The sequence below is a fragment of the Jatropha curcas genome, chromosome 4 (assembly GCF_041381405.1).
Source record: "Jatropha curcas cultivar XTBG-Jc1 chromosome 4, XTBG_Jcur_1.0, whole genome shotgun sequence".
Classification (NCBI taxonomy): Eukaryota; Viridiplantae; Streptophyta; class Magnoliopsida; order Malpighiales; family Euphorbiaceae; genus Jatropha; species Jatropha curcas.
In genome coordinates, this window is record NC_143154.1 from 360,035 (window position 1) to 381,404 (window position 21,370).

Sequence of the window (21,370 nt, forward strand, 5' to 3'; positions counted from 1 at the left end):
TCCAAATTTTATTATAAGGGTTCGCCTAATTTGATTCTTTGAAATCGAACATGAGAGTTTTTCCCACATGCCTAATCTGTGTTGCCAACTGAATTATAATCCCTAAATAACTTCATGTATATTTGGTGAATGATAGAAAGACATTTTTAAAATTATCTAGTAAAGAAACTCAATTTTAGTATAAGTAAATTAGGCCGTCTTCTAATATACTAAAGTAAAATTGTTATATTGCTATAAAAATAAAGAGATACTTAAGAAGTCTTTATGTATGATGCAATACATTACGCAATTAAAGTCTATCTATTTATAATAAGTAATTAAAGATTAAGTGTCCATTTGATTCAACGGTTCATAGCAGTTGATAGTGACGATTGATGATTACTGTTTGTGTTTGGTAAAATTTTAATAGCGTTTATTGTTAATATATATAAAATGATCATTAAGGGTATAATTATTTTCTTATATTATTGTGTATAATGTATATATGTAATATATATTTTTTTAATTTAAAGTGAGTACATTATTCTTTTTATTTTAATGTATTATATAAATAAAAAGATTAAGTAAAATTTTATTAATTTGCTCCGAATTTGGAAATACGTGTATAAATAATAAATAAAAAAACATTCTTTATAATTTTTTTTTTAATAATTTGGAAAGTTTTGAGATAAATTTTAGATCTCCATCCAAGCAAGTTCGAGTTGGTATATAATCCTAATCCTCCTACGCATATTTGCGTGGATATATATATCTTCGTTCTCTTTCTATATATATAAACTCTAAAGCTTAAAGATAGGCACGATTCTAACGCCATTATCGTCTTCTTCTTCTTCTTCTTCTGCCATCTCTCTCTGTCCTCCAAGTCTCCACAATTTCTCTCCCTCTTGACTCGCTTTTTTCAACTCACCAGGTTTGTCCATCCAATCCCTTCTGCTACCTTTTTTTCCCTCTGCATATCTTTCTCTTTCCTTCTTGTTTTATATAATATAATTTTTATGTATTAAAAGCAAGCTTTTCTTGATATTCTGTATCAAATTTAATATTTATCTCATCAGGAATGAGATTTTCTTTTGAATATTCAAGATTTGAGAATGTTGAAATGAAATATTAAATATATAAAGAAACTAGCAGAATGAATCAAGAAGGCAGGATTAGAATAGAACAGTAATGTTTCATTAATTAGAATGGTTGTTGATGAGCTTTTTAGGCAGTTTAAGATGTAAAGGTTGTTTTTTTTTTTCTCAGCAAAGTGCCTTTTTTTTTTTTTCCGGAGATCGAACTTGTGTTCTCGCACTCACGGGCTTACCATCTCAACCAACGCGTTCATGGGTTTCAACTTATATTTTCCTATGTTTATTCATTAATTTTTATTATAATTTCTTTTTTATCTTAAAAGAATTTGTTGTTATTATCTTGAATAATGGAATTCAAATTCAAAGATTGGACCACATTTCCTTTCCCTCTGGAACAATCCACCAGCTAGTAGTAATGGTTTTGGCTTTTTCTTCATTATAAAGCCTTTCATTTTATTTTATTATTATTGTATATAACATTCCAAGGAAGCTATATGATGTATTTCCATTGAAAGGTTAGGCAGCAAAGAAGAAGAAGAAGAAGAACATTTACTATATTGCTAGAAAAAAGAAAGATATTACTATTCACCACTCCTTTTTAAGGTATCTATGATTAGGGGTGAGCAGATCTGGACCCAAGCACTTGCATAGCTATACTGATTCAATTCGAAATAATTCAAATTGAACTGATTTCACTCAGATTTGATCAATTATGAAATTTATTCAAACCAAATCAATTTGATTCGGTTTGATTCGGTTTGATTCGATTAGACCGAATGCTCACCTCTACCTATAATTGCCTAATTCGATTTATGGCGCTTCACCAAATTAATGAATATAGAGATTTTTTTTTAAAAAAAATTATTGTTATTTTAACTATTTTTAGTGACTGGTTAGCAATATTTTCATTTAAAAAAATTATTTATTTTTATTAATTTAATACATAAGTAGAGCAATAGGTGTATGGCAAGTTATCATATGGTTGATTACTTTTTTTATTATTTTCTAATGGTTTGATTTCAATTTCTTTTTTTCCTTCCCTAAGATTAGTTTCAGATCTAGATGGAAATGTCTAAATCAGGACTTATTTAAATTAACTATTTATAATTATTTTAAAATTTTAGTAATGGTCTTTTTATTAAAATATAAAATTATTAGTAAGAGTATCATTTTTTTTACATGTCATTATCTATTATATATATTTTAGATCTTTTCAGGTTAATATATTATTTTGCATTTTAATAAATTGATTAAATTTGTATAATAATATTATAAATAGAATGATAGTATAAAAATATTAATTAAAAAAATAGTTTTATTAGTAATTTTTTTATCTTCATAACTTTTTGAATTAATAACTTATTAGGACTTATATAAATTATCAAAATCAAAGAACTAATAATTTTCCAACTGGAAAAAAAAAAACTAATTTCTAAAGGGGAATTAAAAAAGCTACTACTAGTTAGAGTTAGAATAGAACTGTACACTTTACTATTAAAATATCATCTTTTGGCACTTTACAACTCTCAGCTCTGTACACTTAAATGCTGCCAACTTCTGGTTAGCTTCATGGTTCTTTCCTCTCCCAATTTTATGGTTTTTCTTTTGAGATTTTACATTGTCATGTCATTCAAAGTTTCAACATTTAGTGCATATATATATATATATATATATATATATATATATATATATAATTTTTGAAAGAAGGCAAGTTTTTGCAGAACAGTACACTTCCCTCTTTTATGATAATGAAAAGTCCATAATGGAAATAAAATTTTCTTTTTTCTAATTTTATTGTCCTAACTGTGCTTCTCTTTTGTCCTGTCTCTTTCTCTCTAATGCTCTTTCCCAGTTGTTGCTTTGTTGAAGACATTACAAGTACACATTGTAAGAGTTCAAGTGAGAAAATTTGAAGAGTTTAGCTACAAACAAAGAAAAACAGAGCAGGAAAACAATATCAATTTCTGAAACAGAGTTTAAAAGAAAAAATAAAAAGACAATATGGGTTTCTGGACACTCTTTGAAGTAGCTTCTATGCCAATTCTACAAGTGTTACTTATTAGTATATTGGGAGCTTTTATGGCTACTAGTTACTGCAATATTCTTACTACTGATGCTCGAAAATCATTGAACAAGGTAACATATTAAGTCTTATGTGAATCTTCTTTTTCCTTTTTCCTTTTTTCTTTTTCCACTTCCAATATGAGAATTCCTTTTGGCAACGCAGATTGTTTTCATAGTCTTTACACCCTCTCTCATGTTTGCTAGTCTCGCTAAAACTGTGACTTTCCAAGATGTCATTTCATGGTAGGCTATATCCAATTGAATCTTCAGTATTTTTCTTTTAAATTTCTGATATCTGCAATGCGAAAGTTAAACATGGTAATATATATAAAAAATTAGTTCCAGCCCTCCATTAAGCTCAGAATTTTGATATAAAGAGTTAATCTTGATTTGTTCATTAGGTGGTTTATGCCTGTTAACATTGGACTCACCTTCTTGATTGGAGGGATTCTTGGATGGATTGTTGTTAAATTACTGAAACCACAACCTCATCTTGAAGGACTTGTTATTGCTACATGTTCATCAGGTAAATTTTTAGTACAATTAATTTGATTCCAGGATTTTTCTTGCATAAATGCTTGTAAATTTATAAATGTTCTTTAAATCAGGAAATTTGGGAAATCTACTTCTGATAGTTATTCCTGCAATCTGTAATGAGGATGGAAGTCCATTTGATCGTGACACCTGCAGATCTGTTGGACTCTCATACGCATCTTTCTCTATGGCGGTAATGCATAGGAAGTGTAAATTATATTTCTGAAATGTGAAAATGTCATCATGATTTCTATTTTTGATTTTGACTCGTGCTATGTGCAGCTTGGTGGTTTCTTCATCTGGACTTATACTTACAGTCTGATACGATCTTCTGCTGCGAAATTGAAAGTGATTGAAGCAGCTGAGGAGATTACAAAAGCACCCAACAACGATTTAGAAGCTAGTCAAGAAACTCACCTTCTCAAACAAGAAGAAAAAGAACATGCTGCAAAATCTGTTGTTGATACAGAAACAGAAGCTGTAAGTATCCTCTGAATTTTGCATACATACTGTGTCCTAAATCACGATCATGACCGCGTAATGGCTGTGATTCAGAATGTCATAACCTATGATATGCAAAGACATAATGAAAAAAATTGTATATGTTGAACCTTTTAGGTTGTTTCCCAAGAACATGGAAAAGGAGTACCATTCTTGAATAAATTGCTAGGATCTCTTCACAAGATTTTGGAGGAGCTCTTGGCGCCGCCCACGCTCGGTGCAGTGAGTTTCCTCAACATGTCACATACATTTATTGATTTCCAATTATATATATGTATGTATAGCTTTTAACTATTTTTTTTAAACAGATTTTGGGATTCATCTTTGGAGCAATTACATTCCTCAGAAAACTAATAGTTGGTGATAATGCTCCTCTTCGTGTAATTCAAGACTCCATCACATTACTTGGGTATGCATTATCATCTTTAATATAATTCCTCGATTTGATTCGATCCAATCATTTTGTTTTAAGTAATCTGAAAAAATGAGAAACAACCTTTATTGTAGAGAAGGAACAATACCTTGTATAACACTTATACTTGGAGGCAACCTTATTCAAGGTAACAAAATAAGAACTTATTTTCAAAAAATCATAGCAAGAAAACCAAATCTAACTATGTTTTTATAAATTGAAAAGGATTACGCTCATCGAGACTGAAGCCATGGATCATAGTTTCTGTTCTTTTCGTTCGATATGTGATGCTTCCTGCAATTGGAGTATGGCTTGTTAAAGGAGCAGCTAAATTTGGATTCCTTCCATCAGAACCATTATATCAGTATGTTCTGATGATTCAATATACATTGCCACCTGCTATGAATATTGGTAAGGAATTATAAAATATCAACCATAGCTACATGTTATTATATACATAAATTTTTTGAAATGTTAAGGTTATTTTTGAAAATGAAATGCAGGTACTATGACCCAGCTGTTTAATGTGGGTCAAGAAGAATGTTCAGTTCTCTTCCTATGGACATACTTAGGTGCAGCACTAGCACTTACTGTCTGGTCAACAGTCTTCATGTGGATATTGTCCTGAGGAAAGCTATTTTTTCATAGAAAAAGAAAACCACTATTATATCAGTATAGGAGAATCATTATAGGGGAGAAATAGCCTAAAAGAATTCCATTAATTGGGATTTGTTTCATTTTTTATTTTTCTTAGTTTTTATGCATTGCTTGATTTGTAGTGATTGTTTGTAAATTGCTTACATATAGCTTAACAATTTTTTTTTTTTTTAAAAAAGAAAAATCAGATTTGGATGTGATGATTATGATTTTCTAGTCATTATCAATTTTTTCTTGAAGTTTTTAAATTGAATTTTTTATGCATGGCTTCTAAATTAAGCCATACACAAAAGATCACAAAATTGTTATTTGAGATAGATTTTGAGATATATTTACAATTTTGTTTGAAAAGCAGAGTAACATTCTTTGACAAGGAAGTCAAGTAAATTCCAAAAGAACTGAGAAAGAGAAGAAAACATGAACTTACTCGTTTTCATTAATTTGTTTATTGTTTTAATCTTTTTAGAAATTTTTGGATTGGACATTATATTTTGTGCATGGCTTATAAATGAAGTCTGGAGAATTGTCATCTGAGCTACATTCAAATATTTGCTTAGCTTAAAATGTTTGTTTGGAGACAGAACAACAAAACAATTCTTTAAACAGTTTGGGAATTCTTTAAACATACAATTCTAAAACCTTAAATTCCCTTTGACTTTTCACATATTGAGCATTGTTCAAGTGAAAATGAGGATGGACATGTTTTGATGCTGATGGGTGAAAGTAAAAAGGCACAGCTTCCAAGTCTGTTTTTATTATTTAATATTTTGGACTTCAAACAGTAAAGCAGAGACCCAATTGCAGGAGGCAAAGAATTGAGGAAGCACAAACTGTTTACATAACTATTTCTTAATGGATCTAAACTACAATTCACTATTTCAATATATTGAACAACCTTAACTATTTCTATGCATACTAAAAAAAAAAAGAAACATTATAAGCGGAAATATAAAGAACTTGAAGAGTAGAAATCAAATTCTTATTAAATATCAAAATATGAACTTTGAAATTAAGCAAAAAAAAAAAAAAAAAAAATTACAATATTCACTCAGAAAATACAAGAATAAAAAAATATATCCTCACTCAAATATATATAGTATGTTACAAAATTTTGTATACAGTCAAACCATATCGTATCCTATCCTAAGCAATTCAAACTAAATGGCATGGCAGTGTAATGGCTTCACTGTTTCAAAATCAGGGAACAACTCTAGAGCTAAGAGACAATGCCATAGACAATTTAGACAAGTGTAAGTTGGAGTTTTGGGCGGTTGGGCTGAGGCTCCACAACCTGCAAGTGAATTTTAACTGACTGCAAAATACCATAAGAAACACTACCATCCATCTTCTTGATTTTCTGTTGCTGCTCATCCACAAACCATTCTCCACCTCCTTTCTCACTCCTAGCTGTCAAGTAGACTGGTCCTTCTATGCCATACCTGTGGAAAGTGATTGTCAATCCCCACTTCATAATGTGTATAAACATCATCCACATTTTTTCAGGGAGTTGAGATGGCATTGTGAAGTCTAAAAAGAATTTTAAGGAAAATAAAGAACAGATTGAAGATTTAAAGAACTTAGATTTATGTTAATATTTCTGGTCAACATAGTGTTAAATTTATTAACATGATTTTATTTACTGGTCTTAGAAAAACAACTTGGATGTTGATCCAATTTCACTTTGATTATCAATTTGCTGAAAACAGGAAGAGATAAGAGTTAGTATATGTCTATGTCTTGTATGTCTTGTTGAGCTTTACCATTTTCCTATTAAAGCATCTAATCCAGTGAGGATTAAATCCTGACCCAAAAATTTCCCAAACTAAAACTCACAAGAAAATGAATATTGGGCAGCTATATAAGAGTTGTGGTCCTTATCCTGCATTTGTGTGTCATGAGGACATAAAAAGCATTTTAGGAGCACCAAGCAAAGCTTAATTGAAAAGGAACATAACATAAAAGTGGCAGGAGAGGCTAAATCATTCATAAAAAGTCTAAAAAGGAGAAAAAGAAAACAACTTACTTGGGCACAAATACAATAAAACCATTGGATCTTATCTTCACTATTCTGGCCTCTGTGTCTGTTGGCCTGTAGAAAAGGAGAGAAAAAGAGATCATATAAGCAAAATTGTGTTGTCTGTATGAAAATGAGAGATTATAAGACAACTTACCTGTTTCTGAAGTATATAAGAGTATGGAGCTCCACAGAGCCTCGACTTGCCATCTGAGCATTTCTGTGCCGGTAATTTAAGTCTGGAAGAGATTTTCAACAAGCAAGTTACTTTACTATGCCCAACCCAAAGCAGCTCCAAAAAGATTGAATGGTAAGTTAAAAGAGTAAGGAAGGATATCAAAAAGAATGTAAATGAGAGCTAATTAACCTTACTTTGTCTGGGAGTTCTAACAGGAATAGGGGGTTAATCAATGTAAAATTATCAAAATCTTCACATTCAACACTGTACTGAATGTTAATGGATGTAAATACAAATCACTTGCATGCAATAACCAAAAGCATCATTGATTGGCCCAAATAATTGGAAGGTGAATTTTACGTACAAGATGCATAAACCATGTTGTGAAGGTCAGTGAAATCAGAATTTTCAAAAGATACTGATAGAACTAAGATATTGTAGTTATAGTCAACTTGCTCAGTTGCAAAAATGACTTTAAACAATAAAATACATGGTAACCACATCTACTTATAGAGCATCTACATAGTTTTAGGAACAAAAGTTAACAGGTGAATAGTGTGTTGCTTACTATCAGCAATACTAGTCAGCTGGGGTCTGTCCCTGAATATCGTTGGAAGTTTGTATATCCCTAAAGATGCAGCAAGCAGCCTGTGGACAATGACATCTGCAAGTAAACAAAGCTCCGAAATAAAAATTCCTCTCTTCCACCAGGTGAACCTTAATCGGTTAAAACTTATAAATCTTACTAACCAGCAAATCTTCTAATAGGTGAAGTAAAATGAGTATATAGAGGTGCTGCAAGACCATAATGATGAAACTCTGGAGGGCTGAGATCCCCGCTACAAAAATACACTGCCTGGTTACAATTGAAGTCAGAACACACATTACAAACTCTTCATAGGTAGCAGTTTTGAAACTTCGCTATCAAATGAAATTACCTGTGTCATACACCTTGTTGCCATTATACGGATCAGCTTGTTGAAGTACGGGTCGTCACTCTGGCAAATGTCAATTTTGAAAGAAATCAATCATGAGGATGATATAAGAATATAAAGTTGCAATGATATGTGCATGCAGTTCCGATGACCACAACAAATTCTGCAACATTTCCCATAAGAAACTAAAGAAGTTTTTAAAAAGCATGCGCATTATGTGAGTCAAATAAGCTAAAGTTTTTATAAGACAATTAGAAACCTTATATGGTAATTCTCAAGTATCAAAAACCAGAAACTTAGTTGCACTCATGACAACAAACTACACCAAATGGTACTGATAACTTGTGTAACTTAGATTACAAAATGTCCTAAATGACAAACTGAAAGGCTACACAAAGCAGTCAACATCTAGATAAGCCAACCTAGCTCTCACTGGTTCCAACTTGAAAACTCATATTTTGCAAAAGATTTTCTTATATCAGTAAATAATAAGGATATAAGTACATCAACTGCGCCAAAAAAAAGGAGATTCATGTTAAGAAAACCTCACCACAGCATGGTCAAGTGAATCAGCTAGAGCTTTTGATGATGAGACATCCAAGTTCAGACCAACAGCAGCAGCTGTACGCAGCAAAGGTTCAAGCATATCTTTTGTTGGAGTAGGATGACGCCTATACAATACAAATGATCACCCAAAATTAAATATGAGCAAATCATAGTGGATAAAAAAGGGTCCTATATGATCACAAAATGCAAGCAGATTCGACGGGGGAGTTTTATGAGCTTGTGACTCAACGAGTTATTATGCATGGCAACAAGTGTTGGCATGAAGAAACAACAAGAGAATAGCATGGCTGAAATTGAGATGCTGAGAATGTACAAGATACAAGGATAGACTGATTTCATATAAAAGTAGGAAGGATGCCTATTGAAGAAAAGCTAAGAGAAGGGAGATTTTAACACACTGATTTGAAGGTTAAGCACATTGAACTTGTAAGAGATAAGAAAGTGGAGGGACAGCCTAAGGGAAGTAGTGCAAAGGATTTAGCAGCAGCAGATCAGTCTCAAGATGTAGCCCTGAATTGGATAGAACGAATAAAATAAACCCATATAGCCAAAGTCGCAATTAGTTCAGGATTAATGCCTACTTGAGTTAATAAATAAATCAGGAAACAATTGTTCCACACTTCTCAAATATCCCATATTTATGATAAAATAAATAAAGAAATTTGTTATAATAATATTCCAAAAACAAAGGAAATCTGTCTAATTGTTCTGAGCATGAAATTGCATCATAATAAAGAAGAAGAAAAGTTGAAACTAGAAAGAACTATTGTATCATAGCACTTCCAAAATGAACCAAAAAGTGACATTGTAAGATCATATTTTCAGGAGGAATCCAAGTCGAACAGTTATAATTTTGGATCATTTTCTCATAAGCATATCTTATTTTAAGATTGTGAATTCATTATCTAGCCAAGTAATAAGTTAATAACCCAAAATCTTGATTTTTGATAATAGGTGATCCACCAACTGGGACTACGTAGGCTGGGGATGGTTATTTTTTTACAAAATAGTGCTCCATGTTCCTTATCCAAAAGAAGAATAAATTTTCAGAAGAACAAGAGATACTAAAAAATAATAGAAAACTTTCACTTGACCTTAACAGCGAACATCCTGGAAAGTGTTTAAGAATTTGCTCTGCCACAGAAACATTAGCAGCAAGCATAAACTCCTCGACCATTTGGTTTGCTTCTCGAATCTGATACATACCTAAAGAAACAATATGTACATCAAAATATATAAATTCATAATGATAGAAAGAAAATTTAGGGAGGAAAAAGGGAAAAGAAAAAATAAATAAACAAGAAAATTTAGGGAGGAAAAAGGGAAAAGAAAAAATAAATAAACAAGAAAAATGCATCAGAAAATGGAACGATGATGGATTACAAATTTACAATGTAGAAAGTTGGTCCTCAGTACAAAAAAGATACTAAGAACAAAAAGTATATACTAAAAAAGATACTTCTAAGAACAAAAGCCGAGCATATATTGGGGCTGCAAACAGATAAAATCACTCAAAAAATTCCAGAACTTGGTTGCATAAGAACTAATTCATTTACTAGTAGTCAAAATATTTGATCTCAATTTTAATCTTGTTCAATAAATGAATCAAGAATGATTAAGTGTAAGCTCCATTCATTTAAAATCATGAATAGTTATGAAAGTAAGTTTGCAAATAAGCCTGTTATTGGAGTTGCTTATACGCCTTTTTTAAGGGTTGGTTTAGCTTGACTACAATAATTTCTACACAGAATAAAAACTAAAGTAAAGACATTAACTTTATGAAGGCCAACTCCTTTTCTTTACTTTTGGAATAATGCAAAACACTACCATACAGCCAAGCATGTAAGAATCCCATTCTAAAATATTATCCTGTTGTGAACTGATTCAGAGCTTTATATTTTGTAATTAAATGATTATTTATTGAATAAGTGAGCTTGTTAATAAGCTGGAGTTGAGCTCATTAGCTTACAACTTAACAGAAACCCTAGATCAAGCTTAGTTTGAGAAGTCTGAATTGAGTTCAGTTCAAGCTACAATTTTTATTAAAGCAGCCTGAACCAGGTTAGAACCAAGTAAACCTTGACTTGACTTTGTTCATTCTAACCCTATTATAAATGAACAAAGCTTGTCAATACTCAATATAATAATTTGTGAATAGTATTTCTCAAAGTAACAAATATATCTAACATAGGCTAGCTGGTCTTTACCAACCCAAATCAAAGCAACACAGCATAAACATGTGGTTTTAGCATTTTCCATAAATTTTTTGCTCAATTCAAGCACTTTATATTCCATAAAACAATCCTGCTGTTCTTAATCCTTTTCATAAAGTTCAGCTGTACAATATAGACAGCTTCCCTTGTACCCTACATCTGTGATGCCAAATCCAATACTTTGTATTCATGTCAAGTTAACAGTATGAAATGGGAAGTTCCTCGGATCCTTTTGTTCTTAGAGGTTATTATGTGCAAAGAATACAGAAATCCATACGCAAATGCATTTGGCTTGATGCTGGAGTTATCAGCCATTATGATTACATTGCCTGAATACAGTTCACTCTGCAAGCAGAGTAGCAGAGGGGGAAATAGAGAAAATACTTTTCCATATTTATAAAGCAGCAGCATACCACTAAATTCTGGAACAAATGGACTTAAATTGACTCATATTTGTTCCAGAAAATGGCATGTATGACTACCCTCAGCAAAATTAAACTCACAATTCAAGATTTTGGATCAACCTATATTTGGTTTTCTTCCAATTAAGAAAGGAAATAACTTGCTGTTGACGACATACCGATGTCAAGAGGGTCATGAGTCTCAGTATCAATCTGAAACTTCACTTCAGCAGAAGCAAGAGTTAGTGCTCCTCTCTCAATTCTCCTCTGTCTCATTATCTGCAGAATCATCAAAATAGCAAACTAGTTAGAACAGCACAGTCAGTAAAATGCAAATGGATTTCATTTTCATAGACTCCAGTGATGCGAATGACTAAAGCAAGCCTTCAGGTAGTCACACCTTTGCCAAAGTGTTCATATTTCTCAAATCTTTAGTTACTGGATCCATCAATCGACTGCAAATAGCATAAGAATAATTAGATCCATAAGCCCAAATAAAGTAAGACAATTTCAAATGGAAATTGAGAAGAGAAAATTATGATGTCACCTGTACACAGCAATTCATCGATGCAATCTTAATTTAAAATGCTATTAAGATTTTTACAAATGAACATTGACATTATGGTATCATTAAGGCAAGATACGGCAACCTAGGCCATCTATCCATTACTCAGACTTTGAGCAGGTCAGTTTACAGATGAGGGACTTGATCAAACCAGCATAGATTGCTCATGGTTTCTTATATCATTCATAAAACCTACAGAGCTAAGCTTCCTTCCTGGATTAATAAGCATTTTTCAAAAAATGAATACTAAAAAGCAAGGTGTAATAATAAGATATTGGTCATTAATATTAAACTTGTGTCAGTGATTAGTTCTACCATGGCTTGTCCAATAAGCATGAAACACCAACATAAAGTTTAAGATCCCAACCTCCATAAATCTCAAAAAAAAAAAAAAAGGCACACACAACTAGCTCAAATCACATATACTTTAAAGAATTTTCAAAGATCTTTACTTCTATTTCTACTTATATCTGTTTAATCAGCTCATATTCTGAATATTTTCACTAGGACCCATCAACTCCCAGTCCATCTCATGGATTTGGGTATGCACAATCTTCTGGATGAAGTATTGTAACCATGTCATCATTCAAAATTATAAAGTTTTATTAAAAGTGCAGAATGGTGAAGCAACATAACTACATGTCAATGGGGCAAGAAAGACGGCCAACCAGACAAAATTCTGTGACTTCTGATTCAGAGAAGCAGTTTTTGTTATCATAATTAAAGAAAAACAAAACACAATATCATGCTGAACAAAAGGTACCTATCATCCATTCTAGCCTGAGCTTCAATGTAAGACAATGCTGCACAAGATTTGATGACACTTTTGGTGTATCTTGTAGAAATAATCTCTGCTTCAGGGGTCATTTCCTGCAACATGGGCCAACCATTGAAGCAAAATCCAAAACATATCCCCAGATGTCTATCAGTTGAAACAAAATATGACTTCCAGTGCACTTTGATGTATGTATATATGTGTATGTCTATGCTATATGGTAAATCACAAAAGCAGGGAGAAGTTTGGAGGGGTATCCCTCTTCTACATGTTTATGTACATGGAAGAGAGATGTATTAGTCAATGCCCACCTGACTTCTAGAATTCTTAAAACCATGATTAGGTCACATCTGCTAGAGAAGCATATCAACTGGGGAAAAGAAAAGGGATCCATACAGCCGAAGTCTAACAAGTTCGGACGGAAGCCTAGTCAATTATTCAAGTGATCTCCAAAACTTACATGCTACAGATATGCTTCTACATGCCTGGAAGCTCAGAAAACCAGTCCATGAACCAATCAAAAATTGTGTAGTTGCAGACTTTAGCTTTGACTTATTTTCATTCATTACCAAAGAAATAACTACCGTTATAAAAAGGAAATGGACTTGCTAATGCAGATCTCCCATAATGGTACAGAATTGAGGCACTTACCCAAATGACAGAAAAAGCTAGCCTTTCCACATCAGCTCGAAGAGAACATATATCTGCAAAATAAAGCTCACTAGTATGTGAAATCTAGTTCCTATAATAAAAACAGTATGCAACCGCCATGAGCTACAACAACATGAAATAAGCCCAACTGAGGAGTAACAAAAAGCACCTTCTGTTAGAGGTTTTGGAAGCATGTCAATACGACGCTCAACAAGGTACACAGATGTGCCTCTTTGTGTAGCCTCATCATCAAGTGGGGTGCCCACATGAACAAAGTTTGTTACATCAGCAATGTCTAATTTAATATCAATAAGACGAAAAAACAAAGGTTCTCATTTGCAATTCTAACAAATAAAGAGTATGTCACCCTTATGGAGAGACTGACTGGACTAAGGCTTAACAGAAATGCTGAGAAAAGTTAGAGGATGATAAAATTGACACACGCAGTTGTATTGCTTGTTCTTTGTATATGTTTACTCTGTGTTTGTTGTGTCCATTTTTGGCTAAAATTAAATTTGGGATATGAAGGATACGAACTCCAACTTCAAAATTTCCACTTGCAAGCTGTGTACAGTGCAGTGCATCGTCAATATCCTTGCATCCTGCATATGCCATAAGCACATCCATTTTTAGTCAATTTAGTACAGAAGATAATTATATGCAACAAAGGAGAGAGAGAGAGAGAGAGAGAGAGAGAGAGAGAGAGAGAGATTGAGAGACAGTGAGTGTAATTGGATCATGAACCTGGAGGGTCAACACTGAAGACACGCAGATGTCGCAAGTCTGTCCTAATAGGATTGGCCAAATCTTCTTCAGAGACTGACCATGGTAAAGGCGGCAAGCATGCCAGCACTTGGGCAGAAAATGGTCTTGCATCTATATCATTCTCTATCAAGACCACCTGTAGTTCCACGGTAATATGCCTCAAGAATTATATTCACAAGTCTCAAATATCAGCAGCAACAATTTAAATAAGAAAAAAGCCCCTTTCTGCCTCACACACATGCATGCACACAAGTAGCTGAAATAACCATTACAAACCTCAGTTTCAGTATCTCTATCACCTATCTCTCCTATACTTCGTATATAATGACCAGAAGGGTACCGTGACTGACGGTCCCAAGAATCAACTGCCACAATAATTCTTTTGTCCAGAAGATTATCAAGCTGCCTGGTTTGAATTCGAATTTTTGGAATTCTCCGATCTTTAGAGACAAATAAAGCATAGACAAGACTACCACTCCCAGCAGGCCTTGGCATGGGCTCCAAAGATCCACAATAGCTGCACATAAAATTTAAATAAAAAACTGAATCAATAACTCGATAAGATCTTTTTTTTTTTTTAAAAAAAAAAAGGACAAAAGCAAAGATTTTGCCACAGATTATAAGACTATATTCTATAAGATTATCAGATTAGAAATAACATTCCATGTGCATGAAAGAAATTCAAAGAAAGAACATTAGATGCCTAGAAAAAAGAAATTGTATATGATTGTGATCCAGAAGCAAAGCATTCTAGAATCATGATGCAAGCATGTTGCCTCAAGCATGATGTAAACAATTGAAGTACTGCCAAAAAATCATTATCAGAAGGCTTGTCAAATGAAGCTACAAGAAAATTGAATTTGATTTTTGATGTGATAAACTAATAATGCATCATGTACATGCAGAAAAAGTACTTACGAATGCCAATTACGCTTTATTATGCCAACAACATGGCCAGATGGTCGAGTTGAGATTGGATTAGTGTCAGCAGCAGAACTTGATACAGGATTTGTAGTTCTAGGAGCATCATCTGCACTGCTTGGAACTAGATGAACTTCTTCATCATCATCATCTACGAGGGGAAGAGAAACTTGTCAAGGAAACCAAAGATGAGATACACAACAAAAACAATAATAGTAATAATAAGATTGATAGATCACAATACAAAGCAGAGGTGTATTTTTCTACACTCTAATTCTTTGAAATCCATATACTAGGACAAATCAAGATCAGCATTTGCAAAAGTAAGTTTTGCAGTTTAGAAATGTAAAACAGTTGGTGATAATTCAAGATGAAAAATGGCCCTTAGCATACCTTCATCTGCTATAGACAAAGATTCATCCTCACGCCATTCATCTTGGGGAAGAATTTCCACTGCTACTATATCACCATCAAAAGCCCTATTCATATTTCCACGCCCATAAATAACTATTTCATCGCCGATACTTTCACTTCCAACATATGCTTCAAATGGATTATAACGATTAACACGAAGTTTTCCTTGATGATATATTCCACTGGTCAAACCAGCAGTAATCTCTGACATGGGCTTGTGCTGAACAAAGAATAGGGTACAAGCAATTCATAAGCTGCATGTTTCTTTCATACAAAAAAAGTCTGGCAGCCATGAAGGCAAGCAAAATACAGAGCATACCTCTGGATAAATAACTTTCCTCTTTGAAGGTCTCAAATCTTCAACTTCCTCCATGACTACATCTTCAGAAGCGGGCTGAACAAGCAAGTCAAGCAAAGCTGGTTGTCCCAGTGACTTCACATAAGATTCAACTGAAAAAAAAAAAAAAGAAGATTTTAGAATTAAGCTTGGTGCAAAAAAGTAATTCCATCAAATTTTCACCATAACGATGAACAAGCCAAATATGTTAAATGTCAAACTCATTCAGAAGATGGGTGGATCACATGAGTAGTAACTATACATACTTGTCTCAGCCGAAAGACCCTCTTCAGTAGCTCTCTTCTTATTTTCCCTATCATTAGTAACAAGTAAAACCTTCACTGCATCACCAAGATGACTCTGATACCATCTGGCAGCAACCCTAATTGCTGAATTACACAATTTCCAGACATCAAGATTGGAATTCAGAAAACACTGAAGATGACATGTTATAGCTATGTAGCAGAGACCATCTAACATGAACAGGCTATGCATGATCAACCTTAACAATTAAAGAACAGATAACATTGCAAAAAAGTAAAACATTATTATGAGAATACATGACAAGAATTGCAAACCTCTATCATTTCTATCGTTAGGACTTTCACCAGTCATGCTCTGAACATAAGTATCCCTATGGAGAATACAGCAAGTAAAAGGAATCGATTAATGCCTAAAACCCTAACAATGAGGATTAAAAAAGAGAGAGACAGCACCTAAAACCCACATTGGTTAAATAGAAAAACAAACCTGTGGAATTCATTAGAAAAGACAAAGAATTTCCTAGCAGGATTGCTGCAGAGGGCTCGAATTCTATTATAAACAGAGGTATTCTTGTTCTTAACTTCTTGTAGCACTATTGATAGCACAACAACATCTTCAATGGCCGGATTCTCAAGCAAATCAATCTGAAAGCACCACAAAATCACAATAACAAACAAGTATATAAAATTCAACTCAATGAAATAACATAGAAAATTCACTAAATTTACCTGATTGAGAACAACATTAGTGTCAAGAACAAGGATAGTGGAAGCAGAAGCAGTCAAGCGAGCACCTGTGGTATCACATGCTTTACAAAATGAAGCTCCACAGTAAATATCGTCTCTGAGATAAACTTCCCTTACAAGCTGCAGCCAGAAAATAAACACCAATGAGAAAATTAAACAAATTTAGGGTTTTTCAGAATGAGAGAAAGAGAAAGGTGAATGAAGAAATAACTAACCTTTTGAACTTTGCCTCCCCTAGTCTTCTTATTGAAGGTCTTACTGTGTAGCATCTCTGAGTCTCTCTTGTGGTTTAACTAGTTGATGAAGCTGTTCTGAACCCAGTAAATGGCGTAGTATAGTAGAAGTGAGAGATTGTTGTTATGTTCTCGCGTTTTTCTGCAACGATACGGCCTGTAAGGAGGTCAGGGAAGGAACACGAGGGTTTCAATTCTAAATTGAAATTTAAAATTAGGTATTATATTTGCTAAGCATTGTTCTCATCGATTATTCAAAGGGAAAATTATTATTTCGTCCCTGATGTTTGTCATAATTATTTAAATAGTCTCTGATATTTATATATATATTTATAACATTTCTGAGGTTTGCCACCGTCATATTAATTGGTCTTTCTGTAAAAAAAAATACACTTTTTCCGTTAATTTTAAAAAGAAAAAACGAAATTTTCCTTTGGAAAAATAATTATTTCATCCCTGAGATTTGCCATAATTATTAAGTAGTCCTCGACATTTATATAAACATTTATAACGTCACTGAGGTTTACTTCCGTCATATTAACTGGTCCTTCCATAAAAAAAAAAATACACTTTTTCCGTTAATTTTGAGTGGAAAAGACGAAATTATCCTTTTAAAGTTTTCATTGACATTATTATTAATCTTTTTCCTCTAAAATACCTAAAACTCACATTTTCACCATCTTCCTCAACCCAAAGCGGTCTTCATTGTCACCACCGTGTCAATGAAAACTATCATCTCCATAACCAGATCACTACCAAAACTAAAATCCAACATCCAAACTCAATCAAGCCATCATCACCCTTCATCCATTTATCTCTCTCTCCTTGATTAGAGAATTTAGGGTAGTTTGGTCATTCTATTAAAAATTAACAGCAAAAGTGTGTTTTTTGGACGGAAAGATCAAGTAATATGACGGAAGTAACCTCAGGGACGTTATAAATATTTGTATAAATGGTGGGGACTACTTAAATAATTATGGCAACCCTCAGCAACGAAATAATTATTTTCCCTTTTAGTTTTGTTGGTGATCTAGTTATGGAGATGATACTTGACAGAGACACTGTGGTGGCAATGAAGACCGCGTTGGGTTGAGGAAGATGGTGAAAATTTGAGTTTTAGGTATTTTAGAGGAAAGGAATTGACAATAATGTCAATGAAAACTTATAAAAGATAATTTCGTCTTTTCCACTCAAAATTAACGGAAAAAGTGTATTTTTTTATGGAATGACCAATTAATATGACGGAAGTAAACCTCAGGGACATTATAAATATTTGTATAAATGTCGGGGACTACTTAATAATTATGGCAAATCTCAGGGACGAAATAATTATTTTTCCAAATGATAATTTTGTCTTTTTCTCTCAAAATTAACGGAAAAAGTGTATTTTTTTTATGGAAGAACCAATTAATATGACGATGGCAAACTTCAAGGACGTTATAAATATATGTATAAATGTCGAAGACTATTTAAATAATTATGGCAAACCTCAAGGACGAAATAATAATTTTCCCTTATTCAAATAAAAAAATGGAAAAAAAAATGTCCAAAACTTGGAGGATATAATGAAAAAAAAAATGACACCTTTGGTAAACCCTAAGCAACAACCATAATAATCTACGTAATCAAAATAATTTTTAGTATAAAATTAAATAATAATATTAAATTATATTATTAAATAATAATCAACAACTTGTTGACTTGAAAAGTAAGCCGCCTCAACTTATTGTTGAAAAAAATTTGATTCCAAAAGCGCACTTTGCAGCCTCAGCCTTGTATTGTTGTAAAAAGTTTGATTCCAAAACCGCACTTTGCTTGGCCTATTGATCTCGAAAGCACAAATTTAAAAAAAAATGTATATAATTATGAAATAGTCTAAACTATAAAAATATCCTAATGGAGTTGGTCCTTCATGCTTTATTTTTTTGTGACTATGCTGTTTTATGTTGAGTTCAATCAGGTTTTCTCTTTTCTGGGGGTCGATACTTATTTGTTTTGTGACTGGTCTGAGTATTCTTTGATTGTCCTTTGTAAGCCTATACTTGAGGATTTTATCACTCTTGCATGGTACATTTGGTCGATCGGTTAAAATTCTGCAATCTTGCTTCCCTATGAGTGCCAAATTGAAGCTTTGGAAATGACGGAAACCCAAACCTCCATTCTGTTTACTACTACATATTCTCTCCCATGCCAGCCAATGGATATTTCTCTGTTCATCCCTTTTAGATCCCCACCAGAAAGAGTTAAGCATTTGTTCCAGTTCCGTACAAGTCGATACCATAATAAGAAACACACTCATACAGTACATAGGAATAGATTGAGCAATTGACTTAATAAGAACCTCTTTACTAGCTTTCGATAGAAATTGACCACTCCAGCTATTAATTCTTTTCCACATTCGATCACGAATAAAACTAAAAACCTCTTTTTTATTTCGACCAATCAGAGAAGGAAGCCTTAGATAATGATTATGATTAAGAGGGGTATGCACATTAAGGATATTAGAAATAGAATTCCTTAAATCGCTCGAGACATTAGGACTAAAGAAAATACCTGACTTCTGAAAATTCACTGATTATCTCAAAGCCTTCTCATAAGTTTCTAAAATTTGTTTTACACAGGTTCCTTCCTGCATTGAAGCTTGAAAAAAGAGAAAACTGTCATCTGCAAATAAGAGATGGGAAACACTCAGGATCCCGCTCTTAATTTTACAACCATGAATGTCACCTGCAACTTTTGCTTATCGAAATAAAACTGATAGACCTTCAGCACAAATAAGGGAGAGATAAGGCGATAAGGGGTCACCTTGATGGAGACCATACTGAGGAATAACAAAACCATACTCAGCACCATTCAGCTTAATCATATAACGGACAGTTGAAAGACATAATATAATCAAATCAACCCAGCAACTAGCAAACCCCATCTTAAGCATTATGACTTTAATAAAACCCCAGTCAACCCTATCATAGGTAGAGGAGAGCAAAATATCCGACTGAACCGACAATGTTCAATTTGATCGGTTCAATTAGTCGGTTTCACCGGTTCGGTTCAGCATATATTAAATAGTGTTTTTTTATTAGCGGTTCATGGTTCGGTAAGAGTCACTAATAATTGGATGAACCGACTAAACCGACAGCTTAAAAAAAGTCTACATGGAACCCTAAAACTGATTCTCTCTCCCTCTCTCTTTTCATCGCTCTTTTCTTTTCTTCCTCATGCTGCATCTCAGCCCTCTTCCTTCTTTATGCTGCAAATGACAGTAGACTAAAACCACTCTCCCTCCCTAACAAGAGTACAAGAAGACGCCTCTCTCACTAAACAACTACTCAAAGCTTCTCTCACTGGCTCAATTCTTTGTGGCTGCTTGAACGAGGTAATTTCAAAATCAATCTATGATTTCTTGATAAATCAATCCATGTTTCTTCTTTGCATTAATTTATATATTTTCTATTTTGTTAATTTTATTTTGCAAATCTTAAATTTGTGGATTTCATACATTTATCTTATAATAAATTAATTTTTTTTCTTTACACGATCGATGAATTGCATTTTTGTTTTTAATTAATAGAGTTGATTTCATACCTGGGAACTTCTTTGATTCTATGAATCTAATAAAAAAGCACTACTCATAAAGGTCCAGAAAGAAACTTACTCCTTATAAAATGCACTAGGGCCTTTTGTAAGCATAACCTGAATCAAGAAATGGAAAAAAATAAAATATTAGACAAGAAAATAAATTTCCTTTTTTACTAACTCATTTACAAAAGTTGACTCTTCTATGAAGCTTTAAAGAAATTATATAAGCACCCAACAAAAGAAGACCGAACCACATGACTCTTTTGTATACTCTGCTGCAATTGCAAAACCATATCTATAACTATTACCGTCATCATTTTTTGTCAATCAACATGCACTACTCAATGGTTGTTTGTTGGTTACATTGTTTATGTGAAATTTGAGATGGTTACATTTCTTTCCATGTTCATTTTGCCTTTATTCTCATTCTATATACTATATCTCAATATTATTATACATCTACATGAATTATTACGGACAGTTTTTTGTTGGACAATTTTTTCGTGGATAGTTTTTCATTGGACAGTTTAGACATCCAAAGTAATAATGTTTTCTTATTGGACAGTTTTTT

The 21,370-nt window shown here is 32.9% G+C and overlaps 2 protein-coding genes across 5 annotated transcripts; one reads left to right on the forward strand and one right to left on the reverse strand.

The window, feature by feature from the left end:
- The first annotated feature begins 730 nt into the window (after positions 1 to 730).
- On the forward strand, positions 731 to 5,441 carry LOC105628582 (protein PIN-LIKES 7). 4 transcript variants are annotated; one of them, XM_089720156.1, is made up of 12 exons: positions 731 to 910; positions 1,594 to 1,692; positions 2,926 to 3,209; positions 3,301 to 3,380; positions 3,539 to 3,663; positions 3,746 to 3,864; positions 3,954 to 4,151; positions 4,290 to 4,394; positions 4,481 to 4,581; positions 4,680 to 4,732; positions 4,810 to 4,995; positions 5,088 to 5,441. In XM_089720156.1, the coding sequence occupies exons 3-12, from the start codon at positions 3,075 to 3,077 to the stop codon at positions 5,210 to 5,212; spliced, it is 1,227 nt and encodes a 408-aa protein (XP_089576282.1). In that variant the 5' UTR covers positions 731 to 910; positions 1,594 to 1,692; positions 2,926 to 3,074; the 3' UTR covers positions 5,213 to 5,441. The 4 variants fall into 4 exon arrangements, with proteins under 4 accessions (XP_089576282.1, XP_089576283.1, XP_089576280.1 ...); XM_089720157.1 differs by having other exon boundaries at positions 1,594 to 1,676; XM_089720154.1 differs by lacking the exon at positions 1,594 to 1,692.
- Positions 5,442 to 6,297: 856 nt separating this feature from the next.
- Positions 6,298 to 17,424, reverse strand: EMB2763 (ribonuclease II family protein). The gene is made up of 24 exons (XM_012210028.4): positions 17,203 to 17,424; positions 16,970 to 17,107; positions 16,728 to 16,885; positions 16,556 to 16,611; positions 16,244 to 16,366; positions 15,960 to 16,090; positions 15,620 to 15,860; positions 15,224 to 15,377; positions 14,582 to 14,822; positions 14,285 to 14,441; positions 14,074 to 14,142; positions 13,710 to 13,835; positions 13,541 to 13,593; positions 12,878 to 12,984; positions 11,950 to 12,004; positions 11,729 to 11,828; positions 10,030 to 10,141; positions 8,919 to 9,039; positions 8,372 to 8,431; positions 8,184 to 8,289; positions 8,002 to 8,097; positions 7,413 to 7,494; positions 7,265 to 7,330; positions 6,298 to 6,680 (listed from the first exon to the last, which is right to left on the reverse strand). The coding sequence occupies exons 1-24, from the start codon at positions 17,254 to 17,256 to the stop codon at positions 6,482 to 6,484; spliced, it is 2,805 nt and encodes a 934-aa protein (XP_012065418.1). The 5' UTR covers positions 17,257 to 17,424; the 3' UTR covers positions 6,298 to 6,481.
- Positions 17,425 to 21,370: the final 3,946 nt, after the last annotated feature.

Bases quoted from the DNA above. Each gene is read 5' to 3' on its own strand.
- LOC105628582 (XM_089720156.1), top strand. From the start codon at position 3,075: ATGGGTTTCTGGACACTCTTTGAAGTAGCTTCTATGCCAATTCTACAA. The intron at 3,664-3,745 runs GTAAATTTTTAG...TCTTTAAATCAG, and splicing joins TATTGCTACATGTTCATCAG to GAAATTTGGGAAATCTACTT. The intron at 3,865-3,953 runs GTAATGCATAGG...TGCTATGTGCAG, and splicing joins ACGCATCTTTCTCTATGGCG to CTTGGTGGTTTCTTCATCTG.
- EMB2763 (XM_012210028.4), bottom strand. From the start codon at position 17,256: ATGCTACACAGTAAGACCTTCAATAAGAAGACTAGGGGAGGCAAAGTT. The intron at 16,612-16,727 runs GTTTGTTTTTCT...TATTCTCCATAG, and splicing joins TTTTCTAATGAATTCCACAG to GGATACTTATGTTCAGAGCA. The intron at 12,985-13,540 runs GTAAGTGCCTCA...CCCATGTTGCAG, and splicing joins TAGCTTTTTCTGTCATTTGG to GAAATGACCCCTGAAGCAGA.